This window comes from Eumetopias jubatus, unplaced genomic scaffold, assembly GCF_037043125.1.
Source record: "Eumetopias jubatus isolate StellerSeaLion01/CBP00866 unplaced genomic scaffold, mEumJub1_p1.0 scaffold_10, whole genome shotgun sequence".
Lineage (NCBI taxonomy): Eukaryota > Metazoa > Chordata > Mammalia > Carnivora > Otariidae > Eumetopias > Eumetopias jubatus.
This window is the reverse complement of record NW_028274816.1, coordinates 104,182,419-104,208,119: the sequence shown is the minus strand read 5'-3', so window position 1 is coordinate 104,208,119 and position 25,701 is coordinate 104,182,419. Positions and strand designations below refer to the sequence as shown.

The window sequence follows — 25,701 nt, the reverse complement described above, 5'->3', positions numbered from 1 at the left end:
CATTACTTGTGTCCAAAATGACCAAAGTCCTTCATTTGTCCATGCCTCAAATGGACAACTATCCAAACAAAGTGAACAACCTTCATGCAAATGCATCAAGGAATGTATTGCTTTTTCATTTGCTGCCCAGCCCTTCAAATACATGCACTAAAATGAGTTAAAACATGGCCTAAAAATGGAAAAAGGGAGAAAAAAATATATATGAATATTTCCCACAAAACTGTTTCCCACCCTTCCCTCTCCCTATGCCCCACCCACCCCCTCCCTTTCATAAGCAAGTATTTTAACTTTTTTTTTTCTCTTTTTTTCTCTGGCAAAGGAAAAAGTGATTCTTGGTAACCAGAATCAAACCCTATGGTCTCTTTAGTAGGGTCTGGCTATGCCTTTCTAAATTCACCCAGCTCGGTGTCAAAGCCATGCCATTTAAGATTCTTGAACACAAAATCAGACCTGACTCACCCCTTATGGTGGTTTGCCTATAAACTTATTAGTTTTTCTCTGGCCATTTTTGTCTTAAAAAGTAAGGTTCCTAATTGCCAATCAGGGCCACATCCATAAGATCGTCATCTTCCTCCCCAATCATAAAGTCAGGGCTGAGCCTTGAGGGCCTGTCTGTAGATAAAATTGTGTTGCTTGTCAAAGACAAGGACTGGTCTGAAGAGATGGGTGATTTAGACCAACTCTCTGGCTTGATGCTATGAGATTTTTTCTTGTCCCGGTCTTTGTCCCGGTCCCGGTCTCGATCTTTGTCTTTTACTTTTTTCTTTTCTTTTTTGTGCTTCTTATGCTTTTCTGTGCTATATTCTGGAAGAGGTCGGATACCATCATCTGAGCTGGGACTGTTCTGGTAAGATTTTTCTGCTATGGAGGAGCCTGATTCACTTTCACTGTCCAGATTCTGGGGGGTATATGCTGGTGACTTACTATGGCTAGGAGAGCCACGCTCATGTTTTGGAGTGGAACCACTGATGAGTGGAGAGCCATAGTTTTTGGAAGAGGCCAACTGAGGCCTGAGCCCTTCTCCACTACTTTCCCCAGGTTTCTGCAAAGTCACTTTGGCTTTAATGCTGGGAGAACCCCCATCATGCTTGCTGATGATAATTTTTGCCACACCTGTGCTCCCCACATTTTTTGACTCTGAGGTCTTCTTAGACGAATCCACTGAACCTCCCGAGGTGGAAACCTTGGATTTTTCTTTATCACTTTTCTCACGCTTACCCTGGAACTCTCCTCCTGACATGTTATGTTTGGAGGACATAGGATGGCTAGAAGAATTTGTGCTCACCCCCATCTGGCCATCCATTGGGTCTTCACCTCCAGGGCCACTGGTGACAACCCCATGCTTCAGTTTATCTATGACAGCTGTTAAGGATGGCTTCTTATTTCTGCTGGGAGATTTCCCTTTGGAACTCCCATGCTGGTTCTGAGAGGAAGACATGGAAGAGCCACTTGAGGAAAAGGAAGAGGAAGATGCTGTACAAGAATTAGATGATGGGGGAGTTTTCTGAGACAATGAGCCTGAAGATCCTAACCCTGAAGATGACTTCATACCAGTGCTTGAACTAGTTCCAGACATATGAGAACCACCAGAACCTGAACTGATGGGGGACTTGGCTTTAGAGGATGGGGGAGTCCCAGGAACAGCCTTCATTGGAGAGGCAAGCTTATCAGAGCCTGCAGGTGGCCTTGAATGAGAAGGGGATATGTTTGGTTTACTTAAAGAAGGATTCATAAGTGATGATGGCTTCCCTTGAGGTTTCATCTTAGTGCTGCTGGAGCCACTGCTCAGTCCATGCTTGGTAATGGGAGAGGAGCCTGGTTTCCCCCCGGACTGGGATGAATTTTTGGACTGGCTAGATCCAGAAGACCCTTGGCTAGAATATACACTGCTACTTAACTTGGAACTTGAGGAACTTTCTGATTTACTGCTTTTCATCTTGCCTGAGTTGGAAGCCGAAGAGGAGGAAGAGGAGGAGGAAGAATGGCTATGGTGGCTTTTACTGCCTGAGGAAGACACAGAGCCACTGCTGGTATACTGACTGTGGGAGGGCTTGCCCACCATCACGGTGCCTTTAGGAATCTGAATAGTGATTTTGGGAATAGGTGGTGTGGCAACACCTGGGGGAGTCTGCGATCTTCCTGAACTGCCTGGAGATTTGGATCCGCCCGTACTGGTAGGTGGGGTGAAAGGTCGGTTAGAAGAACTGTGAGACGGAGACTTTCCTTCAGTGTCCGCCTTCTTCCGCTTTGGAGGTTTATCTTTGCTTTTGCCATCATTAGAAGGGGTCCGACTGCGCTTCCCTGGTTTGCTATCTAATCCTGGCCCTGACAGACTACTATTACTGGTGCCATTGCCCTCCTTTACTCGCTTTTGAGTCTTTTCTTTCCCTAAGTCCCCAGTAGTCAGTAAAGGACTCTGGCTACCACTATGATGCTCCATAAGATCTGCAGGACCCAAAGCCTTACCAGCCACTGATATAATACTGAAATCAACTGTGTCAGCTTGGCTATTGCCTTTAAACTTAGTCTCCCCATTATCACCTCCAAGCATTGGCACCCCCAGAGTATTTAGCGCCTGAGATGCAAATCCTTTGAAGTCATCATTATCTCCACTTTGGCTGCTTTCATCAAAATATTCTTCTCCAAAACCACCTTGGCTCTGGCTGTTCAACAAATCAGGATTAAAATCTACTCCATCAGGAAAAAAATGATTGGTAGGAGAGTCACTACTAGGGCTTCCAGCAGCATCTGCAATTAGGTCAGCTGGATCTGTGTATGGATTTTCATTATTATTGGTTTGAAAGACATCAGGGTCAAAGAGAGCACTCTGAGAATGTCCAGAGCTTGAAGAATCTCGAACAGGGGTACCAATGGGTGGGCAATCATCACTAGTGCTGGGAAGCTTAGAGGCTTCTTCTGCAATGTCTGAAAGGATATCAGTTACATCTGGGCCAATGCTGTCTGAACTGGATAGTCGGACCATCCTTTGAATACTGGGTTGGGGGTGAGGTACTGGTTGTGGGTAAGTTGTTGGGGGAGTACTACACTGGCTTGGAGCTGGAGTGATATGTGGTGTATCCAGCGTGTCTGCTGTCATGTTGACATCAAAGATAGGGTTCTGTGAGTCAACATCCATTGAAAATAGCTCCCTCTGAAAGTCATCTTCAGTCTGGTGTTTGGGTTTGTCAGGTGGTAATCTTGATGACTTCTTCTTCTTTGTCTTGTTGCTTCCCGGGCATATTTCCATCCGGGGTGAGCCGGAAGAAGAGTTCTGCCTTTCTAAAGGGCTGCTTCCATAAAGGGTTGAGAAATCCTGGGCAGGGTTATCTTTAAGAAGGTTCATGAGCATCGGGTGGTTCTTGGTGTTGCCGGCCATCGAAGAGACAGGTGGCGGCGTGTGATGAGGAGGGGTCGGACTCGAGCCAATGGTAGACCCCCCGTTCCCTGTGATTTGCAACAAACTGGTAAGAATTGGGTTCTGAGACACCTTGCTGAAGTCCTCCCCATGGCCCACCGACTCATGCCGATCTTTGATGCTCATGCTCATATTAAACAAGGTGGTAATGGGACCCCCCGGAAAGGTGTTGGTTGGTGTAGTGGTACCACTCATTGGGTTGTTGCCTGTGGTCATGCCATACCCTGGGCTGCTAGCCGGGGGCAGGTTCTTTTTCACCATGTCTTCAACTGTCTCTGCAATGAGGGACAGTGCTGGGGTGTCGGCCTGAATGGTTTCAGCTTTCCTCCGAATAGCCCTCATCGTCACAGGGATGGACATACATCTGTAAAATAAGATAGAAAAAACAAAGTTAGCAGTGTATTAGCTGCTGAATGAAAACAATTTTTACTTGGGAAAACAGCCTTTAATTCTGCCTGAGATTCAGATATGCCTTCAGAGGTTTGCAGTAGGCAATTTTCAGGTAAGGCAAATAACCCGAAAGGCAGAAATAGTTCTGTAAAATGCCAGAGCTTTGGGCAAATTCATTCTAAAAAGAATCTGTACCAGTAGGCACTCTCAACCTCTTTTGAAGCACTACCAAAAACCAACTAACCACAAACAAGAGCCCAATTTAGATGTCATACTGAACTAAAAGAAAACTGATAGTAATGAACTCAGTAAGAAAATACCTCCTTTTGGAGCTTCACATGTGATTAATGGGATATGCTATTTATCTTAATGAACCACGAGAATAATCTCTTGAACCATCAAATTCTAAACCTTGATAACTTAGATCATCCCAAAGCTATACCATGAAAGATGCTATTATTGGTATAAAATCTTGATTACTTTAAAGCAAAGCACTTTTTATCTTACAGATAAATTTAACAATATATTTTAGAAAATGCTTTGCTGTAGAACATCTTAGCAACCTTTCTTAAAAGACCAAACAGTAACATTTTAGGCTTTTGAAGATCCCATGGTTTCTGTCCAAACTATTCTGCCATCTTAGCTCAAAAGGCACCACAGACAATATATAAGGACACCTGGGTGGCTCAGTTGGTTGACCTGATTTCACCTCAGGTCATGATCTCAGAATCCTGAGATCAAGCCCCGCATCAGGCTCCCTGTGCAGCAGGGAGTCTGTTTGAGATTCTCCCTCTCCCTCTCACTCTGCTCCTCCCCACTCTACACACTCTCTCGCTCTAAAAAAATAACTTTAAAAAAAAAAAGGCAAGACAATATATAAATGAACAGACATGACTGTGTTCCAATAAAATTTATTTATAAAAGGCCACAAGCACCTACTCTAGAAAAATCTCAAAATTACATATTAATATTTCTGGGAAGCTGACTGGCTTAAGTTATCTTCCCACCTGCCACCACGTGACATATTACGTATGTTAAAAAGTGATGCAAAGTAAAAAAACAAACAAAAAACCCCCTATATCTTATTTCAGCTGTCTGAAAGAACCCTAATACTGGACCTAAAGTTACCTATCTTATTTCCTATTACTCTCATAATATTTAAAAAACCAAAGCTCACATTACTTTTGAATCCCAAAACAGAGAAAGGTGAATTCAAAGCAGTGACTGAATGCTTTCTTCCTGAATTCCCATTCACTCTAATACTGAAAACAGAGTTCCTTATACATCTCTTAATGGGACTCTGATGGAAAAGGGCCAGTGCTACCTTTGAACAACTTTGGCAATGAAGTCATCTGTGCAGATGAGTGCATCTGACAGCCCCTTGTACAGTTTACAGCTCACATGTGTTGAGTCCTGTACATCCATTACCACTGAAAGACAAAATACATAGGAGTTGAGAGAAATTCAGCTTCTGGCTTCAAAAAGAAGATAAAGGGACCAAACTGCTGCCCTAAGAAAAGTGCTAGCCCCCTCACAACTCACCACACACCAGGGAGTCATTCACAGGGTGCTGAAAAGATACGCTGAAACGGGACTCTGAGAGAGGACACACTTCAAATTGGAGGAGGCCAGGAGAATCTAAAAGGCAAAGAAAAGAATCATAAAATAATCAACCAAATATAAGACTAGACACTAGTAAATAATAATCCCTAAGTATACAGGATGAAATTCTCTGTCTCCTTAGAAACTAAATTCCACACTTTTTTTTTTTTTAGGTAAGTTAACTTTTATTTGTTTTTAAGATTTTTTATTTATTTGACAGAGAGAGCTAGCGAGAGAGCACAAGCAGGGGGAGGGGCAGAGGGAGAGGGAGAAGCAGGCTCCCTCCTGTGCAGGAAGCCCGATGTGGGGCTTGATTCCAGGACCCTGGGATCATGACCTGAGCTGAAGGCAGACGACTAAGCCACACAGGCACCCCAATCCTACACATCTTTTACACGTAAAGCCTACTATATCACTCACAGGTGACAGAAGGAATCAGATTCCAAAAAATATGTCAGCTTATGTTATAAATACTCCAAAATAAAGAAGTAACTAAACTTCCACTTTCTAAAATGAAGACCATTTAATCCCTAAATTGTTAAAGACCTTGACAGATATAAATACCTTTTCTTGAAAGTGAATTATGAAAATAAACATGGCCGATAGTTTTTCATTCTATTTGATAAGACATCCAGAACCACTGCCATAAACCCTGCTTTCTATCAGTGTTTGCAGATGTTAGTTATGTGGCCCATAGTTTGGTAAGCATGGATGTAGGAGCTATAATCTAAAATGATATCCCTTGGGGCACCTGGGTGGCTCAGTCGTTAAGCGTCTGCCTTCGGCTCAGGTCATGATCCCAGGGTCCTGGGATCGAGCCCCGCATCGGGCCCCCTGCTCTGCGGGAAGCCTGCTTCTCCCTCTCCCACTCCCCCTGCTTGTGTTCCTGCTCTCGCTGTGTCTCTCTCTGTCAAATAAATAAATAAAATCTTTAAAATAAATAAATAAAATGATATCCTTAGGGTGGCACCTGGGTGGCTCCGTCGGTTAAACGTCTGCCTCCACAGGAAGCCGGCTTCTCCCTCTCCCTCTACCTGTTGTTCCCCCTGTTTGTGCTCTCTCTTTCTCTCTGTCAAATAAATAAATAAAATCTTTAAATAAAATAAAATCATATCCTTGGGGTGCCTGGGTGGCTCAGTTGGTTAAGCAGCCGACTCCTGATTTTGGCTCAGGTCATGATCTCAGGGTCCTGCAGGGAGCCTGCTTAAGGATTCTCTCTCCCTCTCCCTCTGCCCTTCCCCCTGCTAGGGCTCTAAAATAAAAAAGAAAAAAAGTCTGTAAAATAAATAAATGAGTAAATAAATAAAATGATATCCTCATGCCAAATATACATGTAATATCTAACTATCATCATAGGTTCCTAAGCCAAACATGCTGGAAGCCCAGAGACAAGGATCACATACTTTCTTGGGGAAAGGCATGCATCTTGCAGGACTAACTTCATAAATGGCTTGCAAAAACTAATTTCTAGATGCCGTGAAACTACTTGGAGAATTCTCCCAGTGATACATGAAATAGAAGGGCCATAAGCACACTTGCACACTCTCAGTGTCATTACCCTCTCTAAAATTTCTCATTTCTAAAGTAGTTTTGTTTTTTTTTTTAAAGATTTTATTATTTGAGAGAGTGAGCAAGAGAGAGAGAGAACACAGCGGGGAGGGGCAGAGGGAGAGGGAGAAGCAGATTCCCCGCTGAGTGGGGAGCCCGACATGGGGCTTGATCCCAGGACTCCAGGATCATGACCTGAGGTGAAGGCAGATGCTTAACTAACTGAGCCAGCCAGGCACCCTTCTAAAGCAATTCTTATTCCCAAAAAAGAGATCTCCTGATTTGCCTTCCTTGTTTCTTTTTGCCTGCCATTCGCATTAATACATCTCTATTACTGAAGTGCTTTACAACTAAGGTAAAAAATTAATTAGAGTTAATTAGAGCAGCCAAAAGTCTCATCAGGGATTCTAACAGCAAACTATGTTTGAAAAGTATCAGCATTCCAGAATCTAGGGAGAAAAAAGGGCATGGGTCTTACCCCTTTTTAAGCTATATGCTTAAGTTCCCCAAAGAATGGGGACAGGAAACATACTCAGGCAGGACTAAAAGCTGGGAAGCACTATCCTAACAACCTAAAATTTAAATCTCAAGAAATCGTCTCTGGGGCACCTGGCAGAGCATGCAACTCTTGATCTCAGGGTTATGAATAAAAGCTCCACACTGGGTGTAGAGATGCCTTTAAAAAAAAAAAAAAGAAGAAACAAAGAAATCATCTCTCTCCACAGCATCCCAAGTTCTATCTTCTATACCTACTGTAAGGTTCAGGCCTGTAGGTACCTAATTATATCACTGTATGCAAAAAAAGAGTAAGTCCATTGCAAAAAAACAGTGGTTTCCAAATGCCAATTTACGGATTAGTTCCATCATAATTATATGTGGAGCTTAAACCAGATTCCCAACTCCTCCCACTGAGGTTCTAATTAAGTTCACTTGCGAATGGAAACCAGTTATAAAAGCTCCACAGGAGATATAAGCCACCAAATTAGAGAACCACAAGAACACAGAGTCTCCATTTGCCAGTAAGTATATTAAAAAGAAAGGCAATACCTTCTTTCAGAATAGTTCTTTTGACACAACTTCCTATTAGGGTGTTATAGGCCACTTGATGTCTGATCAGACTTAGGATAAGAGGAACTCGGCCAGGGTGCTGAAAGGTGATTTTGCTAACTAGAGCTCCCTGTAGACTTCTGCCATCTGGAAGAGGAGCATCCTTGTTGAGGAAATAGCAGTGCTGCTGACCTGGAAGAGCCTGCGCAAAAAGGACAAAGGAAATGAACACTATTTACTCTCCCATAGTGCTCCAACCACAAAATACCAAAAACCCCTATTCCTCAAAAATCAGCAGTAGTTTCTCAGTGAATAATAAAACTCCACAGTGAATTCTTTGGTCAGCTGATGTTATAAATGCCAAGTACTAACTTGGCTGAAAAGACCCCTTTTCTATAAATATTCTATTAGTGGTTTCCTAACCTAACTAACAAAAATTACGTCAGAAATGTGTATAAAAGAGGCCCCTAAACCATAAGTGCAAAATCTGCATTGTTAATAAAACACCTTGTATAACTGTAACACAGTCAGAGTTTGGAAACTACTACTTTAGACTATCCTCAAACATTCAAATAAATTCAAGTCCAGATGAGGTTTTGGAACCTTTCTTAATTTATTCATTCTAGCACTTTCTTCTCTATATGTACTTGAAGGACCTTTTCAGATTATAAGCTCATGACACTTGAAAGAATTAAACATTAGGAATTCTTTTTTTTTTAAAGATTTTATTTATTTATTTGACAGAGAGAGACACAGCGAGAGAGGGAACACAAGCACGGGGAGTGGGAGAGGGAGAAGCAGGCTTCCCGCCAAACAGAGAGCCCGATGCGTGGCTCCATCCCAGCACCCTGGGACCATGACCTGAGCCAAAGGCAGACGCTTAACGACTGAGCCACCCAGGCGCCCCAAACATTAGGAATTCTTAACATCTACTTACAAACTTACAAAAGTTCAGGATACCATTAAGAGAATTTCATCTGAAATTCTGGCCATGAAATGTACATTGTAACTTCCTGACTTGGAAGCTCATGCTTTTTCTTCAGTATGTTTCAGAAATTTCTGTAATTTCCTGCCTGAATGAGGAACTAGGAAATGATCCAGTAGTCCAAAAGAATGTTTCTGACCCAGTAATCCTATAAAGGAAGATTCTGATCTTGGGGTTCAAATATAACAACAATCTATGGAGCCTTACTTACAGCATAAAATCGCATGTTGTGATTCAAAGGTATGGGGTCAGGGTCCTTTGACAGCTCAAATTGAGTGATCAGTTCATAGAGGGGTACATAAGTTGGTTGAGTTTCAAACAATGGAATTCCTGGAAAAACAAGAACATAATGATCGTAATAACATCAAAATGTTGACAGCTCAGTTTTCCCTTCACGACTTCTATTTCATTCATCCATTTATTGAAAAAGTACTTACTAAGCATTTACTAGTATAAAGCACCATGACATTTATACCCATCAGTACTTTTTTGAAGACTGAAGGAGGTCTAAGATCATCTGAATTTGATGTTTGTTTTTCACATTTTTAACAAGAATTAGCTCTTGATACTTAAAACTCACCTGTGCAGTTCTGAAGTTTCTGAACAAATGCTCTAGATACTGGGATTGGCTGGGGAAATTTCAAGAAGAAACAGGCAGGAAGATCAACACTGTTGGCACTGGTGATGGAGGAGAAGGAGGGGGTCCTTCAAAAAAAAGAAGGGTGTGGGTTGGATTTTGCCTTGATATAAAAAAGAAAAATCTAAACACCCATTCTTAGACATGTCCATATCATTTAACAAAAGTCTACCAAAAGTTCACTCTTTTATGAAGGGAAGTAAGTCGGAGGGGGAGACGAACCATGAGAGACGAGGGACTCTGAAAAACAAACAGGTTCTAGAGGGGAGGAGGGGGGGGATGGGTTAGTCTGGTGATGGGTATTAAAGAGGGCACATTCTGCGTGGAGCACTGGGTGTTATGCACAAACAATGAATCATGGAACACTACATCAAAAACTAATGATGTAATGTATGGTGATTAACATAACAATAAAAATTTTAAAAGTTCACTCTTTTGGGGCACCTGGCTGGCTCAGTCGTAGAGCATGCAACTCTTGATCTTGCAGTCATGAGTTTGAGCCCCACATTGGGTGTACAGATTACTTAAAACAAATAATTAAAATGTTTATAAAAAAGTTCACTTTTGGGGCGCTTGAGTGGCTCAATTGGTTAAGCATCCAACTCTTGATTTCGGCTCAGGTCATGATCTCAGGGCTGTGGAATCAAGCTCCACACTGAGCCCAGCATCAGGCTCCACGCTCAGTGTGGAGTCTACTTGTCCCTCTCCCCTGCTCGCATGCACACACATGCTCTCTCAAATAAATAAATGATAAATAAAATCTTTTTTTTTAAGATTTTATTTGAGAGAGAGAGAGAGAGCACAAGAGGGGGAAGGGTCAGAGGGAAAAGCAGACTCCGCCGCTGAGCAGGGAGTCCAATGTGGGACTCAATCCTGGGACTCCGGGATCGTGACCTGAGCCGAAGGCAGTCACTTAACTGACTGAGCCACCCAGGTGCCCCTAAATAAATAAATCTAAAAAAAAAAAAAAAAATTTCACTCTTTCAACTTTCTTTCCCTAGTTCCAAAACATCCTATTTATTAACCCTAAAGTAGTTAATCAAGCATCTATCTCTAGTTATTACTCCAGTCAAGAGAAGTCCCATGATCAACATAAAAAAAACAAAAAACCAGCATCATTAAACCAGTGGAATTAGTACAGTTCTTCTCTTTCTCTCTCAGGATAGACAATGTGTTATATAAGCAGACTTCAGAGAGGAACATTCAAATAGATATTGAAAAGAGAAATTAAATGCATAAAATAAAAAGCCAATCTCTAGAAAGTCAAGTGAGGAAAGAGGCAAGTCAAAGTAATACTTGTTTCATACTGGGCTTGAAGTTGAAAAAATGAACTTTGCTAGAATTATACTTCTTACCATTTGTTGTCAACTGGATGTGACCCCATAATTAATGGTGCAATTGGGAGTTTATACATAGCAGACGTTCCTTCAATTGTCACTGATGCGTTCATGCCCAATGATCGAGGAACTGAGAATAGGAAATAAAAAGGGTTTTCTCCAAAGTAACACGAATTACAAGGATCTTAACATTTAAAAACAAAAACAGGCTAACTTCTGCATAATGTCAGATACTGTAATACCTATATGACTTAGAAATTCGAGAAACTACCTTCTACAACCAATATTTCTGTCAGTAAATAAAATACAGAAAACAATGCAGTCCAAAGAAAAAAAATGTTTTAAAGGTTCATTACCAACACTTATTTTCTCCAATTCCAGAATGCATTTAAATAGAATTATGATTATAGGATAGTCAATGACTAAAATTACAAGAGGACCAAATGAGGTATTAGGCCATTTCTCATTGTTTTAGTGTATTAAAATGCAAATAGAGGGGCGCCTGGGTGGCTCAGTTGGTAAAGCATCCGACTTTTTTTTTTTTAAAGATTTTATTTATTTTTTTGACAGAGAGACACTGCGAGAGAGGAACACAAACAGGGGGAGTGGGAGAGTGAGAAGCAGGCTTCCCAAGGAGCAGGGAGCCCACTGCAGGGCTGGATCCCAGGACCCTGGGATCATGACCTGAGCTAAAGGCAGACGCTTAACGACTGAGCCACCCAGGCGCCCCAAGCATCCAACTCTTGATCTCATCTAAGGTCTTGATCTCAGGGCTGTGAGTTCAAGCCCCACACTGGGTTTTCTCATTCTTCTAATGAGAAATAAAATTTTAAAAATGCAAATAGGAAACAACATCCATTATTGTATTCTTTAGTAAATTGGCTAATCTCTTCACCTTTGAAGTAATGATTAAAGGAGATTATTTCAAGTCAAATGGTTTATACCTTTTCATTCATTCATTCGACTTGTTCAAAAGCACCCGTTAAGCTTTTATTATTATGTATGGTGTACACATACATGTGTATATATTAAGACTATGTGTGTGTGTAAGAATCACATGCAAAATCTGATAGGAACAGCAAACTTTGGTATGATGGCAAACTTATAAGAAAGTAGCAAATCAGGAAATACACAACCAGGCTCAGGCATTCAAATTATTTTAAATATTTTTAAAACACCGAACAAAACCGTCAGTTGCTTTTCAGTTCAAGTCTTACCATTATTCTCATGCAAAATGATGGGAGATGTAGTCTTATCATCCAGTAGGTCAGAGGGAGAGGCATAGTACTTCAAGTTCATTAAATGACCTATGCAAAATAAAACATCACTATTTTTATCAGGTAAATTGCAAATAAAAACGTTCCCATTTGTACAGAACTGTGTATGAGAAAATAATTCCATAGATAAGAGGACTCATGCTCCAAAACAACTTATGAAATATGATGGAAGCGTAAGTATTAATTCTAGTGGCAATAATTTACTTCACAATTTAAAAATGTAACTGGGGGAAGGCAGGTGCTAACACCTTAGAAACCATTTAAAAATATACAAGTGACTGGTAATTTTCTCCCTCTGCTTATAAACCCAAGGTATAAATGTAATCACCCCTTAACTAAAATAAAACATTTTTACATTTTTCAGGGTGCCTAGATGGCTCAGTGGGTTAAGCGACAGACTCTTGATTTCGGCTCAGGTCATGATCTCCACTCTGTGCTCGGTGGGGAGTCTGCTGGAGATTCTCTCTACCTCTCCCTCTGCCCCTTCCCCCGCATGCGCACTCCTCCATTCTTTCTGTGTCTCTCTCAAATAAATAAATAAATATTTTTTTTTTAAAAAAAAGATAAATAGGGATGCCTGGGTGGCTCAGTAAAGCGTCTGCCTTCAGCTCAGGTCATGATCTCCGGGTCCTGGGATCGAGTTCTGCATCAGGCTCTTTGCTCAGCAGGGAGCCTGCTTCTTTCCACCCCGCCCCCCCCCCCCCCGCTTGTGCACATGCTCTCTCTTGCTCTCACTTTCTCTCTCAGACAAATAAAGTCTTTAAAAAATAAAATAAAATAAAATGAATAAACAGGGAAGCCTGGATGGCTCAGTCGTTAAGCGTCTGCCTTCAGCTCTGGTCATGATCCCAGGACCCTGGGATCAAGTCCCACATCGGGCTCCTTGCTCAGCAGGGAGCCTGCTTCTCCCTCTGCCTGCCGCTCCCCCTACTTTTACTCTCTCACTCTGTGACAAATAAGTAAAATCTTAAATAAATAATTTTCGAAGCAAGCAAAGTAGGATCACATACCCCCACTTCTTGGAGTAAGATAGCCAACACTTCCATGAAGAATCTTATCCAAGGGACCAGCATTGGTTGCTTTCCTGTGAGACAAATGATCTATGTTTGCTTGTATTAAAGCCCCGAAGGTATTAGTGCACAATATACTAATGAGAAGCTGTTAAAAGTCCTAGAATTCAATCTTAATAACTTGTCCTATAACTGGACATATAGCAATTGTATTTCACTTTCAAGGTAAAGAGCTTATTTACAAGTATAAAGCAGTTTGTAATATGGTGAACAAAAATTACAACTAAACTATTATTTATCAGATGTGAGGCCAGGTTTGACAAGACTTCAAGTAAAACTGATGGAATATCAACCAACAACTTAGACATACTGAGAAAATGGAATGCAATCACTTGGGAAGTAAAAAGAGATGGGCAAGATATACGATATAGATAAAATACATAATAATATGGATCTATAATATAATATGGGACCCTAATAACCCCCTAGATGAAAAACTTTAAGAACAAAGTATCCAGAGAGTCATATAGAATTGACACCTTAGCCAGTCTTACCAATACATAACTGCCATCTTAGATAGATCCTGCTCTAAGGATTGGAGCGCCAAGTACATTTTAGTCTTCAGTTTGCTAGAAAGTAGATGAAGAGAACAAGAGTTAAATAGTTGAAAACTACACATATATACACACATACAAACATAGCCTAGAGGGCAATCCTGTTTGAAAGAGCCAAGCTAGTTAACAGAATCCCAGGTAGGTTAAAAATGATGAGCCAGTTCCACAACACCTAATTTCTTTTCAGCTTAAAAATCAATTATGTTAAAGACATCTCAAGGATTATAGTCTCTGTTAGCATTATATCCATTAATACAGAAATTATTTATTTCAAATACCTTCAAAAGATACGAAGTTGGAAGCTACAGGTTGTCAGTATGATAAGAAATCACAAATAAGATAGGGCAGAAGACTTGGCAAATTTCTAAGCACAAAATGATTACATCTATACTGATTTTTCCAACAAAAACAAAAAAATTAAAAAATACTTACTTGTCCCCTGGAAGGTTATAAAGATTAACAAGACCCTTAAGGTGCTTAGAAAATTCATCAAAATTTTTTTCCCTATAAGGAATTCAGGGGAGAGGGAGGAGAATAAAACATACAATTACTACTCAATGCAAAGTGCCAAAAACCATGGCTACATAAAACTAATTTTAATAATTTGCTTTACTCTTTTTCCCCAAAGTTTTCTAGAATTAATCAAAAATAGCAAAAGAAAATGAAATGTTTTCCTTTCTCTATCCCATTTATCTAGAGAAGGTGCTCATAAGCACTATAAAAAATGTCAAAAAGACCTAATAATTCATATATTACAATAATTTGATCCTAAGTAATGAGACTTGGTTTAAATAAATCACTTTCTTTTCCTCTTAATATGTAACTGAGATGACTGGATGTCATGAGAAAAACAAACTTTTGATTGGAGAGGAACTGGAAATAAGTAAATTGGGAAGATAGAAAACTTGCAAGTATGTACATGGCAATCTAAAAGCAAAGAGGAAAATGAACACTTGGGAGAGAGAGGGGAGACCAAGAGAAAAGGAGATGAGCACTGTGGAGGCAAACCACAAATTCTACAATGTTCGTATGACTAGACCTGCCCCAGGAAAAAGAACTACTACCTAGACCCCTCGCATCCTAGAACCCAATATTCAGGCTTGGATTCTTAGTCAATTGGGTTCTGTGGGCAGGCTCAGGAATCCAACACAACTCAACATTTCTAATTCTCTGTATCTTTTTCAAACTTAAAAAAAAAGAAAAAAAAGTCTCTTGAAAGCTAAATTGCCCTAACAATGTCAGATATTTGGTCAGGCATTACTGAGCATATATTCAACGCTTACATATATACAACACATTTGGGCCACTTCATGGCCCAAAATGCCATGAAGACAGTAAAACAAAACAAGAGCAGCAGTGAAAAGGCTCCCACCTTAAAATCACCATCTATACAAAGTGACTAAAAATAGTATGTAAAGGCTAAAATTATTTCTGAGCTTCCCACTTCAAAACATGCTTACAAATTAACTTTAAAACACCACCAATTCATAAACTGGTGCAGTTTCCTACTCCAGATTAGAACCAGAAATACTGGCTTTCTGGACTATTCTGGCAACACACCCTTGCTAGACTTAACTGATTCAATAAACTCATAAAAAGGCTGCTTTTATGTTGCAATGCAATTTTTAAAAGGTGGTTCAAATTTGGCACATTTGGCTATGAACACATTAAAATGGTCACTGCAAAGGCCAAGTATAAAACTTATTTCCTCAATATTACATATTAAGACATCTCCATGTACTATCTGAGAACCTTGCTATATTTAAGACATAAAATTGATGTAATGACTTTCTCAAAATCCAGAAAGTAAATTTCCACTCAATTTAAAAGGAAAGGATAATCCAGGGGGAAATGCCATCAACTACCAAGAAACTCTTCATGTCTAGTGCTTCTACTATGATGGGAGTTTATCACACATATACCTTAAATGTAAAACAACTTTTCTCAAAGTGAAAAAAAGTTCTTTCCATGGTATAGACTCAATTTTCTCAAGCCTTCTCTGATTCAATAATTAGGTTCTATTTATTTTTGTTGCACACAGAATTTTTGAGGCTAGATCAGTAGTTTTTTTTTTTTTTAAAGATTTTTTTAAGTTTATTTATTCATGAAAGACAGAGCGAGAGAGAGAGGCAGAGGGAGAAGCAGGCTCCCAAGGAGCAGGAAGCCCGATGCGGGACTCGATCCCAGGACCCTGGGATCATGACCTGAGCCGAAGGCAGATGCTTAACCATCTGAGCCACCCAGGTGCCCCTAGATCAGTAGTTTTGAACCAGAAGTGATTTCACCCTCCAGGGAACATGTGACAATATCAAGAGATATTTTTGATTGTCACGGGTCAGGAGATACTAATGGGGAGAGACCAACGATGTAGTTAAACATCCTACAATGCACAGGGCAGCCCCCTGGAGCAAAGACTTTTCCAATCCTGTCAATGCTACCAAGGTTGAGGAACCCTGGGATAGACGGGGTAGGCTGAGAACCAAGTCAATTCTGAAAGTGAACAAATACAGACTCTGAAAAATCCTGATCCAAGAAAACAAATATGTTCCTTAGGAGAGTAACTTTTGACCAACCTCAAGACTAACTATAGGGCGCCTGGGTGGCTCAGTTGGTTAAGCGACTGCCTTCAGCTCAGGTCATGATCCTGGGGTCCCGGGATCAAGTCCTGCATCGGGCTCCCTGCTCGGCGGGGAGTCTGCTTCACCCTCTGACCCTCTTCCCTCTCGTGCTCTCTATCTCTCATTCTCTCTCTCTCAAATAAATAAATAAAATCTTTAAAAAAAAAGACTATAAAGAACAGCATTGTCTGCCAATATCAGGGAATATAAATGTCATTTGCTTACCTTAGCTGCTGTACAAGTTCTGGACAGCTCTGAAATTAAAGAAATCACGTTAAAACCTTAAACTACTTTAAGGTCTCTGAAGACATCAAAAGTTTTTCTCTTTTGTTAAGAGCACATGCTTTATAACAAAAACATTAAAACTACAGAAAATCCTTCTATTAAGATAATCAAAAAGCATCTTCCTACTTAGTAAACCATGGGGTTGGGGTGGGAAATTAAAGATCAAAACATCCGAAATAGTTTATAAAGGAATCAACTTTCAGTAGCTTAAAACATTAGGACCTCCCTTTAATGCCATCCTTGGAGTCCATATTCAACTGTCTGGTTACACACATTAAACATTCATCTCTATTACAGGCTTTTTCAGAGACATTAGCTATGTATAATATTATCTGTCCTTGATTATTAGCTCTTTCAGGATAGGAACTTTAAGGAATTCTGTATCCCCAGCACCTATTGTTCAATTGCGGCTCATGTTTGTTGATATGAAATGGAAAGCGTTCCTCTAGTGTCTCCACTTGTCGAAGCCTTTGGATGATGTCAGAGATGGACCCATGTTATTCTAAATTCTAGAGCTATTGATATTATAGCCCATCACATCATCTCTACAGTGGCTCACGAAAAACCTAAACCCAAGCTATTTCAAACCCCAACAATTCATTTTAAGGTCCCTAAGTAAACCCCACAGATTCCAGTGAAATATCAACAACACATACCACAGGATTCTCCCCATGGTGAGCCACTTTTACATCACAAAGCTGTCCTGCAGGATCTAACTGCACTTCCACATAGAACATATCTGACGTGATGTAACATTCAGTGCCACTGGCACTGAGATGAGAGCCCAGTCTAGCAGGAACAAATCAAAACAAAAATTAATAGAAGACACATAAATAAAGCCACCCAAAGTCAACACTAAGTTAAATACTTCTGCCTGAGATAGACTACTTACCCATTCTGTCTTGCTATAGACTCCAAGCGGTCAGTCATTGCTGGTAAAGATGTAACTAGGAAGTAAAAAAGGGAAATCACAAAATGATCCAAATACTTAAATTTTATTCTTCAGAGACCGCAACATCCTAAGGAGTATACCCATCCTTCCAAGCCATTACATTCAATAGTTCAAATGCTTATGATTTGTACAAGTTCATTAGTAAGACTTAGCTGTGACCTAGGCAGTAGTAAGGATCAAAAAAAATCTATCTGAGGGGCGCCTGGCTGGCTCAGCTGGTAGAGCATGCGACTCTTGATATTGGGGTCGTGAGTTCGAGCCCCATGTTGGCGGGGCTTACTTAAAAAAGAGCTATTTGAAAAAATTATTGAGGGGTGCCCGGGTGGCTCAGTCGTTAAGCGTCTGCCTTCGGCTCAAGTCATGATCCCAGGGTCCTGGGATCAAGCCCCGCATCGGGCTCCTTGCTCGTCCGGGAGGCCTGCTTCTCCCTCTCCCACTCCCCCTGCTTGTGTTCCCTCTCTTGCTGTGTCTCTCTCTGTCAAATAAATAAATAAAAATCTTTAAAAAAAAAAAGAAAGAAAAAATTACTGGACGATTCTCCTCTCCCTTTTGCATTGCTCATCTGGGATAAGTTATCTTTAACTTCAAAAAGACAAATGTATCTGCTAATGCTAGAATAAGGAAGATCAATATCAAAACCAAACCAACATAAAAACAAATATTCAAGGGACGCCTGCGTGGCTCAGTCGGTTAAGCATATTCCTTGGGCTTAGGTCATGATCCTGGGGTCCTAGGATCAAGTCCCACATCAGGCTCAGTGGGGAGCCTGCTTCTCCCTCTGCCTGCCACTCCCCCTGGTTGCGCTCCCCCACCTCTGATAAATAAAATCTTTTAAGAAAAATTAAATTTTCATAGCAGCATTATTCACTACAGCCAAAAGATGGAAACCAAATGTCCATTCATGTTTGAATATAGAAATATGTGGTATATACATACAAAGTATTATTTAGCTTTCAAAAAAAAAAAGGAAATTCTGATACATGCCACAAGATGGATGAACACTGAAGACAGTATGCTAGTGAAAAACCAGTCACAAAAGGACATATACTGTTTGATTCCACTTATATGAGGTATCTAGAGTAGACAAATTTTTTTTTTAAGATTTTATTTATTTATTTGACAGAGAGAGACACAGCGAGAGAGGGAACACAAGCAGGGGGAGTAGGAGAGGGAGAAGCAGGCTTCCCGCTGAGCAGGGAGCCCGATGCGGGGCTTGATCCCAGGACTCTGGGATCATGACGCAAGTTGAAGGCAGATGCTTAACGACTGAGCCACCCAGGCGCCCCTAGAGTGGACAAATTCTTACAGACAGAAAGTAGAATGATGGTTACCAACAGTTGAGGAGAGGGAGAAAGGAGAAGTTATTGTTTAATGAGTGTAGAGTTTCAGCTTAGGAAGATGAAGAAGTTTTAAAGATGGATAGTGGTGATGATGGCTACACACAATGTGAATGTACTTAATGCCACTTAATTATAATTTAAAATGGTTAAAATGGTGAAATTTATGTTATGTATATTTTACAATTTAAAAAAAAAGTACCAGCCTCTGCCTCTACATACTATGGTTATTTCCACAGATTGGGAAGGGCTACCAGAGTTTTTCAAGACTGAGACTCTGTGTTGAGTTGGAAGAAGCAAAAGTGGGATCCTCTACATTTTGATGAACTAAACAACGATTCTTAACCATCAGAGAAGGAAATGTTAGAAGGGGTGATGAGAGTTGTAGAAACCCACTCTCAGACTTGAGATTTCAAAGGAAACCCAAGGGGGGGGGGGGGGAGGAAAAATAATATTCAGCTGAATCAGGTTCATTTGTGGTGGATCAGAGTAAAATCTGTTTTTACTTCAATTTTTTCCCCCAAAATACACAGAACTAGCAATTATAAACATGAATATTCAAGCTCATGATTTAAATTTTATTTGCTTTCCTGAAAACACTGTCCATAAACAATGTAAAAATCTTTTATTAGAGTTAAAATGTTCATCTTCTTATTTGAGTTAATTAGAAGAGAATATGTGAAGAAAAAAGACAACTTTCCCCTGCTACCTTATAGTTACTCTCCATCAATTATCTTTTGAATCTCTACCAGCCTCCAAAATAGATTAAAAATAAATGTTTCAAAAGTTCAGGTAAGAGCTCATCTCAACTCCATGGTGAAAGCAAGAGCAACACCTAGCATAAAAAGTTGATCTATCTCAATTTACATTTCTTGTGTAAGTATAAAATTGGGTGTTTTAAGAAAGCATATTTCAAACATGTTTACAAACCTTTGAGAGCTTTCTGCAAAGTCTCCAAACAGCTGACCAAATGTTGGTGCCCTCCAGAACTCATCACAACCCTCTTCTCCTGTATTAAGTAGGAAAACATTTGAGGTAGAAATTAACCAAGCCAACAGTGTTTCACGTAAATGTACTTCTCCTAGTAGTAATATTTCAGGATAATCTACAGACCAAATGCTGTAGTCTATATATTCTATATTCTTTGTATACTCAAGATAATCTATAGACTCCTATTACTCTGTCCATTCATCCACAGGAGGACAAGTTCATAAACATGGATACTTCCATATCCATATACATGAAGGTAGAAAAAGGTATGCCCAGATCTTATTTTAGATTAGGAAGAATCAAATATAATAAATGAGATCAGCCTCCTGCAAAAGTAACTACATCCTAAGTTTAGTCAGTTAAATGAGGTGGCTCAGGAGATTTGACAATTCCCAAATCTAACAAGGTGATTCGCATGTAATCTAAGAAATAAAACCAAACCTTAGTAAAATTAGATTGACTCTAAGAAACAGAATGTGTAGTCCAGAAAAAGGGACTCCCAAGAGCAAAAGATTTGACAGTTTTTCTAACCCTATCCAAGGAAGTTTCTCCCTGCATGACATTCCAGTCCCTAGAAATGTGAAGTTTTATGATACAAGGATAGTTTTTCAGGCTTTTCCATGCCCTAAATCCATCTCTTTGTTCTAATTCCACCTTCATAAAACAAACATCTGATTAATAATCGGGCTTCCCTTGTACCTTGGATAGATAAGGGGTTGCTCTGGACAGTGGATACAAATATTTTGCTAAGTGGAAAGATAAACGCTCTGTGGTAAATTAATAAATTGGCAGTCTGATTTACATTTTAGTCTACTGAGATTTTGTTACTATGTCAGTTGTTGAAAAACTTTCAAAGTCTTAATACACCAATAAAATCAGGTTTCTGAATATGCAAAATGAGAAGTAGACAGTGGAAGCTATGGTAACCAAACCAAGACACTAGTTCCCTGTGAGAGGGTCTTAGTAGCCACCTGGAATTCCTCTATCTCATGATGTCTCTCTAATGACAATATCATTTACAGAACATATTTCAAACTAGAATATGGCTACCTGGTAGTATAAAAATGACAACCTCTGAATCCCCAGACTGGAAAAACTGCCATTATTTTATTTAAGGCATTAAATAAAATAACACAAAACAAAAACCCACATTCTATGTACATAATCCTCAGCAGAAGATATACATACATTTGTCAAATTTACAGTTACAGAAATACACAGAAATGCACAAGCAGGGGGGAGCAGCAGGCAGAGGGAGAGGGAGAAGCAAGCTCCCTGCTGAGCAGGGAGCCCGACACGGGGCTCGATCCCAGGACCCTGGGATCATGACCTGAGCTGAAGGCAGACGCTCATCCCACTGAGCCACCCAGGCGCCCCTACAGAAATCTTTCAGCAACACAACACTGTAATATCCATTATCTCACATGATTCGTACAACAAAACTATATGGGAAAGCAAACTGGTATTGTGTGCCTCTATTTTCCAGATGAGGGAACTCAGAGAGTCAATAATTTGTCCAAAGTCACATAGGTACTAAGTACCTCAAATATAGGTCTTTTGACAGCAACTTTAGTTCTTTTGCTAGGGCTATACTGATATGATCATTTTAAACACTAATAAATCTACTAAACTGAACTTACTCTGGACCCAAAGTAAGATTTGCTGGGGAGGATGGGGCACTTTCATTGAAGTATAACATATATACAAAAAAGTATATGAATCTTAAGTGAAGAGATCCATGAATTATCACAAAGTGAACACATCCATATAACCATTGCAGAGGTCAAATCATAGAAGTAAAGTTTTCCTACATCATTTGACTACTACTGGAATCATATGGATGAAATTTTAACAGCCAGGCCCTACCCCCTGTCTTCCACTTAACTTTCACTTAAGGTCTCCCCATACTGGTAAATGACTCAAGAAGTAGTACTATAGAAGAAAAGGTAGACAGAGTGAACAGGTGAAGCTAATTAAGAATCAATTGCAAACTCTAGGGGTGCCTGGGTGGTATAGTCAGTTAAGCATCCAACTCTTGGTTTTGGCTCAGGTCATGATCTCAATGAGATCGAGCCCAGCACAGAGCCTGCTTGAGACTCTCTCCCCCTTTCCCTTTGCCCCTCCCCCATGCTCACATGCTCTCTAAAATAAATAAATAAATCTTTTTGAAAAATCCATTGCAGGGCGCCTGGGTGGCTCAGTTGGTTAAGTGTCTCCTTCAGCTTAGGTCATGATCCCAGGGTCCTGGGATCCAGGCCCGCATTGGGCTCCCTACTCAGCAGAGAGCCTGCTTCTCCCTCTCCCTCTGCTGCTCCCCCTGCTTGTGCGCACCCTCTCTCTGTCAAATAAATAAAATCTTAAAAAAAAAAAAATCAGTTGCAAACTCTATTAGTAGTATAGATACAATGAAAATACTATCTCATTAGAATCAAGTGGCTGAGGGCACCTGGATGGCTCAGTCGGTTAAGCGTCTGACTCTTGATTTTGGCTCAGGTCATGCATGATCTCAGGGTCATAAGATTGAGCCCCACATCAGGCTCCGTGCTGGGCATGGAGCCTGCTTAAGAGTCTCTCTTTCGGGCGCCTGGGTGGCTCAGTTGGTTGGGCAACTGCCTTCGGCTCAGGTCATGATCCTGGAGTCCTGGGATTGAGTCCCACATCGGGCTCCCTGCTCAGCAGGAGTCTGCTTCTCCCTCTGACCCTCTTCCCTCTTGTGCTCTCTATCTCTCATTCTCTCTCTCAAATAAATAAATAAAAATCTTTAATTAAAAAAAAAAGTCTCTCTTTCCCTCTCCCTCTGAACCTCCCCCCTCGCACCTCCCTGGCCGCTCACACTCTCACACTCGCTTAAAGAAACAAACAAAAAACTCAGGACACACTATAATAACTAGTTTGAAAAAAATCTACTGAGGGAGCTTAGCTTATTAAATAATTATCTAAGCACAACACTTTATCCACCAGCATAATCCTCACCATGACTTGACGCACAAGCTTAATGGTTTCACTCCAAGGTCTATTTTGGTTAAATTTTGCATGGAGCCGTTCCAAGAGAGAGCTCATCTTACTCAGCTTCTCTGACTCTACGATATAAATTAGAAAACAGCATTAGAAACTCTTCTTTCAAGACCCTCCACAATTTTTCTTCCAAAAGAAACCCCCATACTTCATCCTGGTAACAACTCAGTTAAAATATTTTTCAACACCATTTGCTTCAAAATATACAAATACTTTACTTTTAATAACAAGAAGACAGAAATTGGGGTCTAATCAAATGAACACCATAGAACATAAATGATTTCTATTCAGTCTTTTAATGAAAACCAAAAAAAGAACCACCTCTATTTATGTTTCAGGATCAAGACTATATTTAGTGACAAAACTGTTCCATGATATGCATGAAATCCCTCGCATGATATATGTAGGACATATATTTGAACATGGCCTTACTATAGTTAGTTGGTTTTCAATGTGAAATACAGACTTTCTTAATTTTTTGACATAATTCTAAGAGATCAATGTAGAAGTATTATCAAGAAAACAGGCTGTATTTGCCATTTTAATTTTTCCTGTTTGAATTCAAACTAAAACCATATGGATAGGGAATATGTCAATGACTAAAGGATGAGATTCCAGCAGAGGTAAGAGAAAGAAAAGTCCTCAGTTTCCCGGACTGAACAACTCTTATGCTCTCCAGCCCTCCTAATTTTTATTACTGAAATTTAGTTGATTTTTATTTATTTTTGAATTTTTATTACTTTTATTATTGAATTATAGTTTTTATTTTTATTAAAATTTTTACTTCTGAAATATAGTTGATCCTTCCTCTAATTCTTATACTTCTTAGTATGAGCGAGGACCTGTTCTAGAGACCCCTAGCAGAGCAAAAACACACAATACGCCTGCGATGATATCTGTGAGGGGGTGTACATAAGTTAAAGTGGAAATAACCATCACAGAAAGCAAAATGAGATATGCTGTTAAAAACAGAGACACATTACAATTGAAATGCAAAAAAGGAAGAATTCAGTATCAGTCCTGGGGATGTTACAGAAAAGGTGACAGTTGATGTTGGTGTTGAAATATGAATAGAATGTCACCAATCAGAGTTAAGGCAGTGACATTTTCTAAATCAAGATTCAAATTCCTTTCTCCAATGTCCTCATCTTCTGGAAAACCGGTTTTGGGGCTGTTTCAGCCAGCTTACAGTTCTGGACACATTGTTGGCAATTCCACTTTCAAGACTCACTCACTCAAGCATTGCTTTATGTGCTGGGGATACAGTAATGAGCAAACTAGACAAAATTCCTGCCTCATCGAGTTTCCATTTTACACTCACTAATCCTCTGCACCCACTTTCTTCTTCCTCTCCTTTAAAATACACTCCCCACCCCCCTTTTCCTCGAGAAGCCTGATGATAAGTACTTCACACAAATGCTCAAACACTTTTTGTGCCAGGGTCTACACAATGATGAGAAAGGCAAGGTCCCTGATCTAACAAAGCTCAAAGTGGAGAAGATGGATGGGTAAACATCAATACAGTGATCTTTATTAACAGAACTATATCCAAGATGCTGAGGAAGCATTTAAGAGTGTAGAACTTCAGAGAATCTAAGTAAGGTTCCACAGAAAAGTTGTTTTTTCAGCAGTTTGAGTTAGTCCAAGCACTGAAAGGATGAAATTCAACGCATTTTACAAATACACAATAGTACAAGATCTGAACATTGTGACATTCTATTAAACTACTGGTTTTTATAACCATAAGGTCCTAATCATTTCACTAACGCCAAACATCCTTCAATACTTGACACACAGCTCTATTATTTTTTTAATGTCATTATTCAGACATCTCTTCTGAAACGAGATTAAGCAGGTTTTAGATTCACTCGCCTGGTCTTCCATCAACTTTAGGCTGAAAATGTCCTGAGGCCCAACTGATTGTCCCTAGCTAAGCAGGAAACCTTCACAGAAGTTGAGAGCCCCCATCACCCCAGATCAGAGCCCTCCATTACCAAGGAAGGAACAGTCAGAAGCTATACCGCCTCCCGGACTCCACGACCTCGGGAGCGTTGCCCCCGCGGAAGCATCGACCCCCCCCCCCAGGTCCTCTCACAGATTGGCTCCCCCAAGCTGTGTCCCGCCCCCTGCTTTCCCCCCTCAAGTCACTCACCCTCGGTTTCCCCCTGAGCCTTCATCCCGACGGTGGGGAGGTCCTGAATCCTACACAAGAGGATAAGCCCTTCCCCACCACTAACGAAGGAACCAAGTTGGTCCGGGCTCCCGGGACGCAGGGCACCAGCCGTCCCCACTCTTCCAGGGAAGGCTCAGTCTGAAGTCCCCGGCGGCAAGAAGAGAAGGGTGCTCCCGGCCGCCGCCATCTTCCCAACGGAACTTCCCAAATATCGCGAGATTAACCGTGATCCTGCGAGAGATGGAAAAAAGGCTGGGCACCAAAATATCGCGAAAAATAGTGAATAAGGTGCTTCTCGCGAGATTTTTCCAATAACGCCTACTCTTAGCGCTCGGTTGTCTTCACACTTAACTGCTTTTAGCTATGGTGTTTGTTGTCCGCGCTTGTTTCAGCTTCGGAATGGCAAAGGCTTTCGTAAATTAAAATCCCGGGATCTCTTTACTGAAGGACTTAGTATTTCAAAGAATAC

General features: G+C 40.4%; 1 protein-coding gene across 3 annotated transcripts; it reads right to left on the bottom strand.

Annotated features, from left to right (window-relative positions):
• Positions 1 to 266: 266 nt before the first annotated feature.
• On the bottom strand, positions 267 to 25,424 carry MED1 (mediator complex subunit 1). 3 transcript variants are annotated; one of them, XM_028089819.1, is made up of 17 exons: positions 25,212 to 25,424; positions 23,018 to 23,124; positions 19,985 to 20,063; positions 17,658 to 17,712; positions 17,422 to 17,554; positions 16,706 to 16,734; positions 14,295 to 14,366; positions 13,803 to 13,877; positions 13,249 to 13,322; positions 12,179 to 12,268; positions 10,980 to 11,091; positions 9,568 to 9,692; positions 9,199 to 9,317; positions 8,003 to 8,204; positions 5,348 to 5,443; positions 5,130 to 5,235; positions 267 to 3,779 (listed from the first exon to the last, which is right to left on the bottom strand). In XM_028089819.1, the coding sequence occupies exons 1-17, from the start codon at positions 25,234 to 25,236 to the stop codon at positions 530 to 532; spliced, it is 4,749 nt and encodes a 1,582-aa protein (XP_027945620.1). In that variant the 5' UTR covers positions 25,237 to 25,424; the 3' UTR covers positions 267 to 529. The 3 variants fall into 3 exon arrangements, with proteins under 3 accessions (XP_027945620.1, XP_027945621.1, XP_087884414.1); XM_028089820.1 differs by lacking the exon at positions 23,018 to 23,124; XM_088028288.1 differs by lacking the exons at positions 17,422 to 17,554; positions 19,985 to 20,063; positions 23,018 to 23,124; positions 25,212 to 25,424.
• Positions 25,425 to 25,701: the final 277 nt, after the last annotated feature.

Excerpts from the sequence above, each read along its gene's own strand:
- MED1 (XM_028089819.1), bottom strand. The coding sequence starts at position 25,236 with ATGAAGGCTCAGGGGGAAACCGAGG. Across the intron at positions 13,878-14,294 it reads TATAACCTTCCAGGGGACAA|CAAACTGAAGACTAAAATGT; the intron begins GTAAGTATTTTT and ends TCTACTTTCTAG. Across the intron at positions 8,205-9,198 it reads ACAACATGCGATTTTATGCT|GCTCTTCCAGGTCAGCAGCA; the intron begins GTAAGTAAGGCT and ends CTTTTTGCGCAG.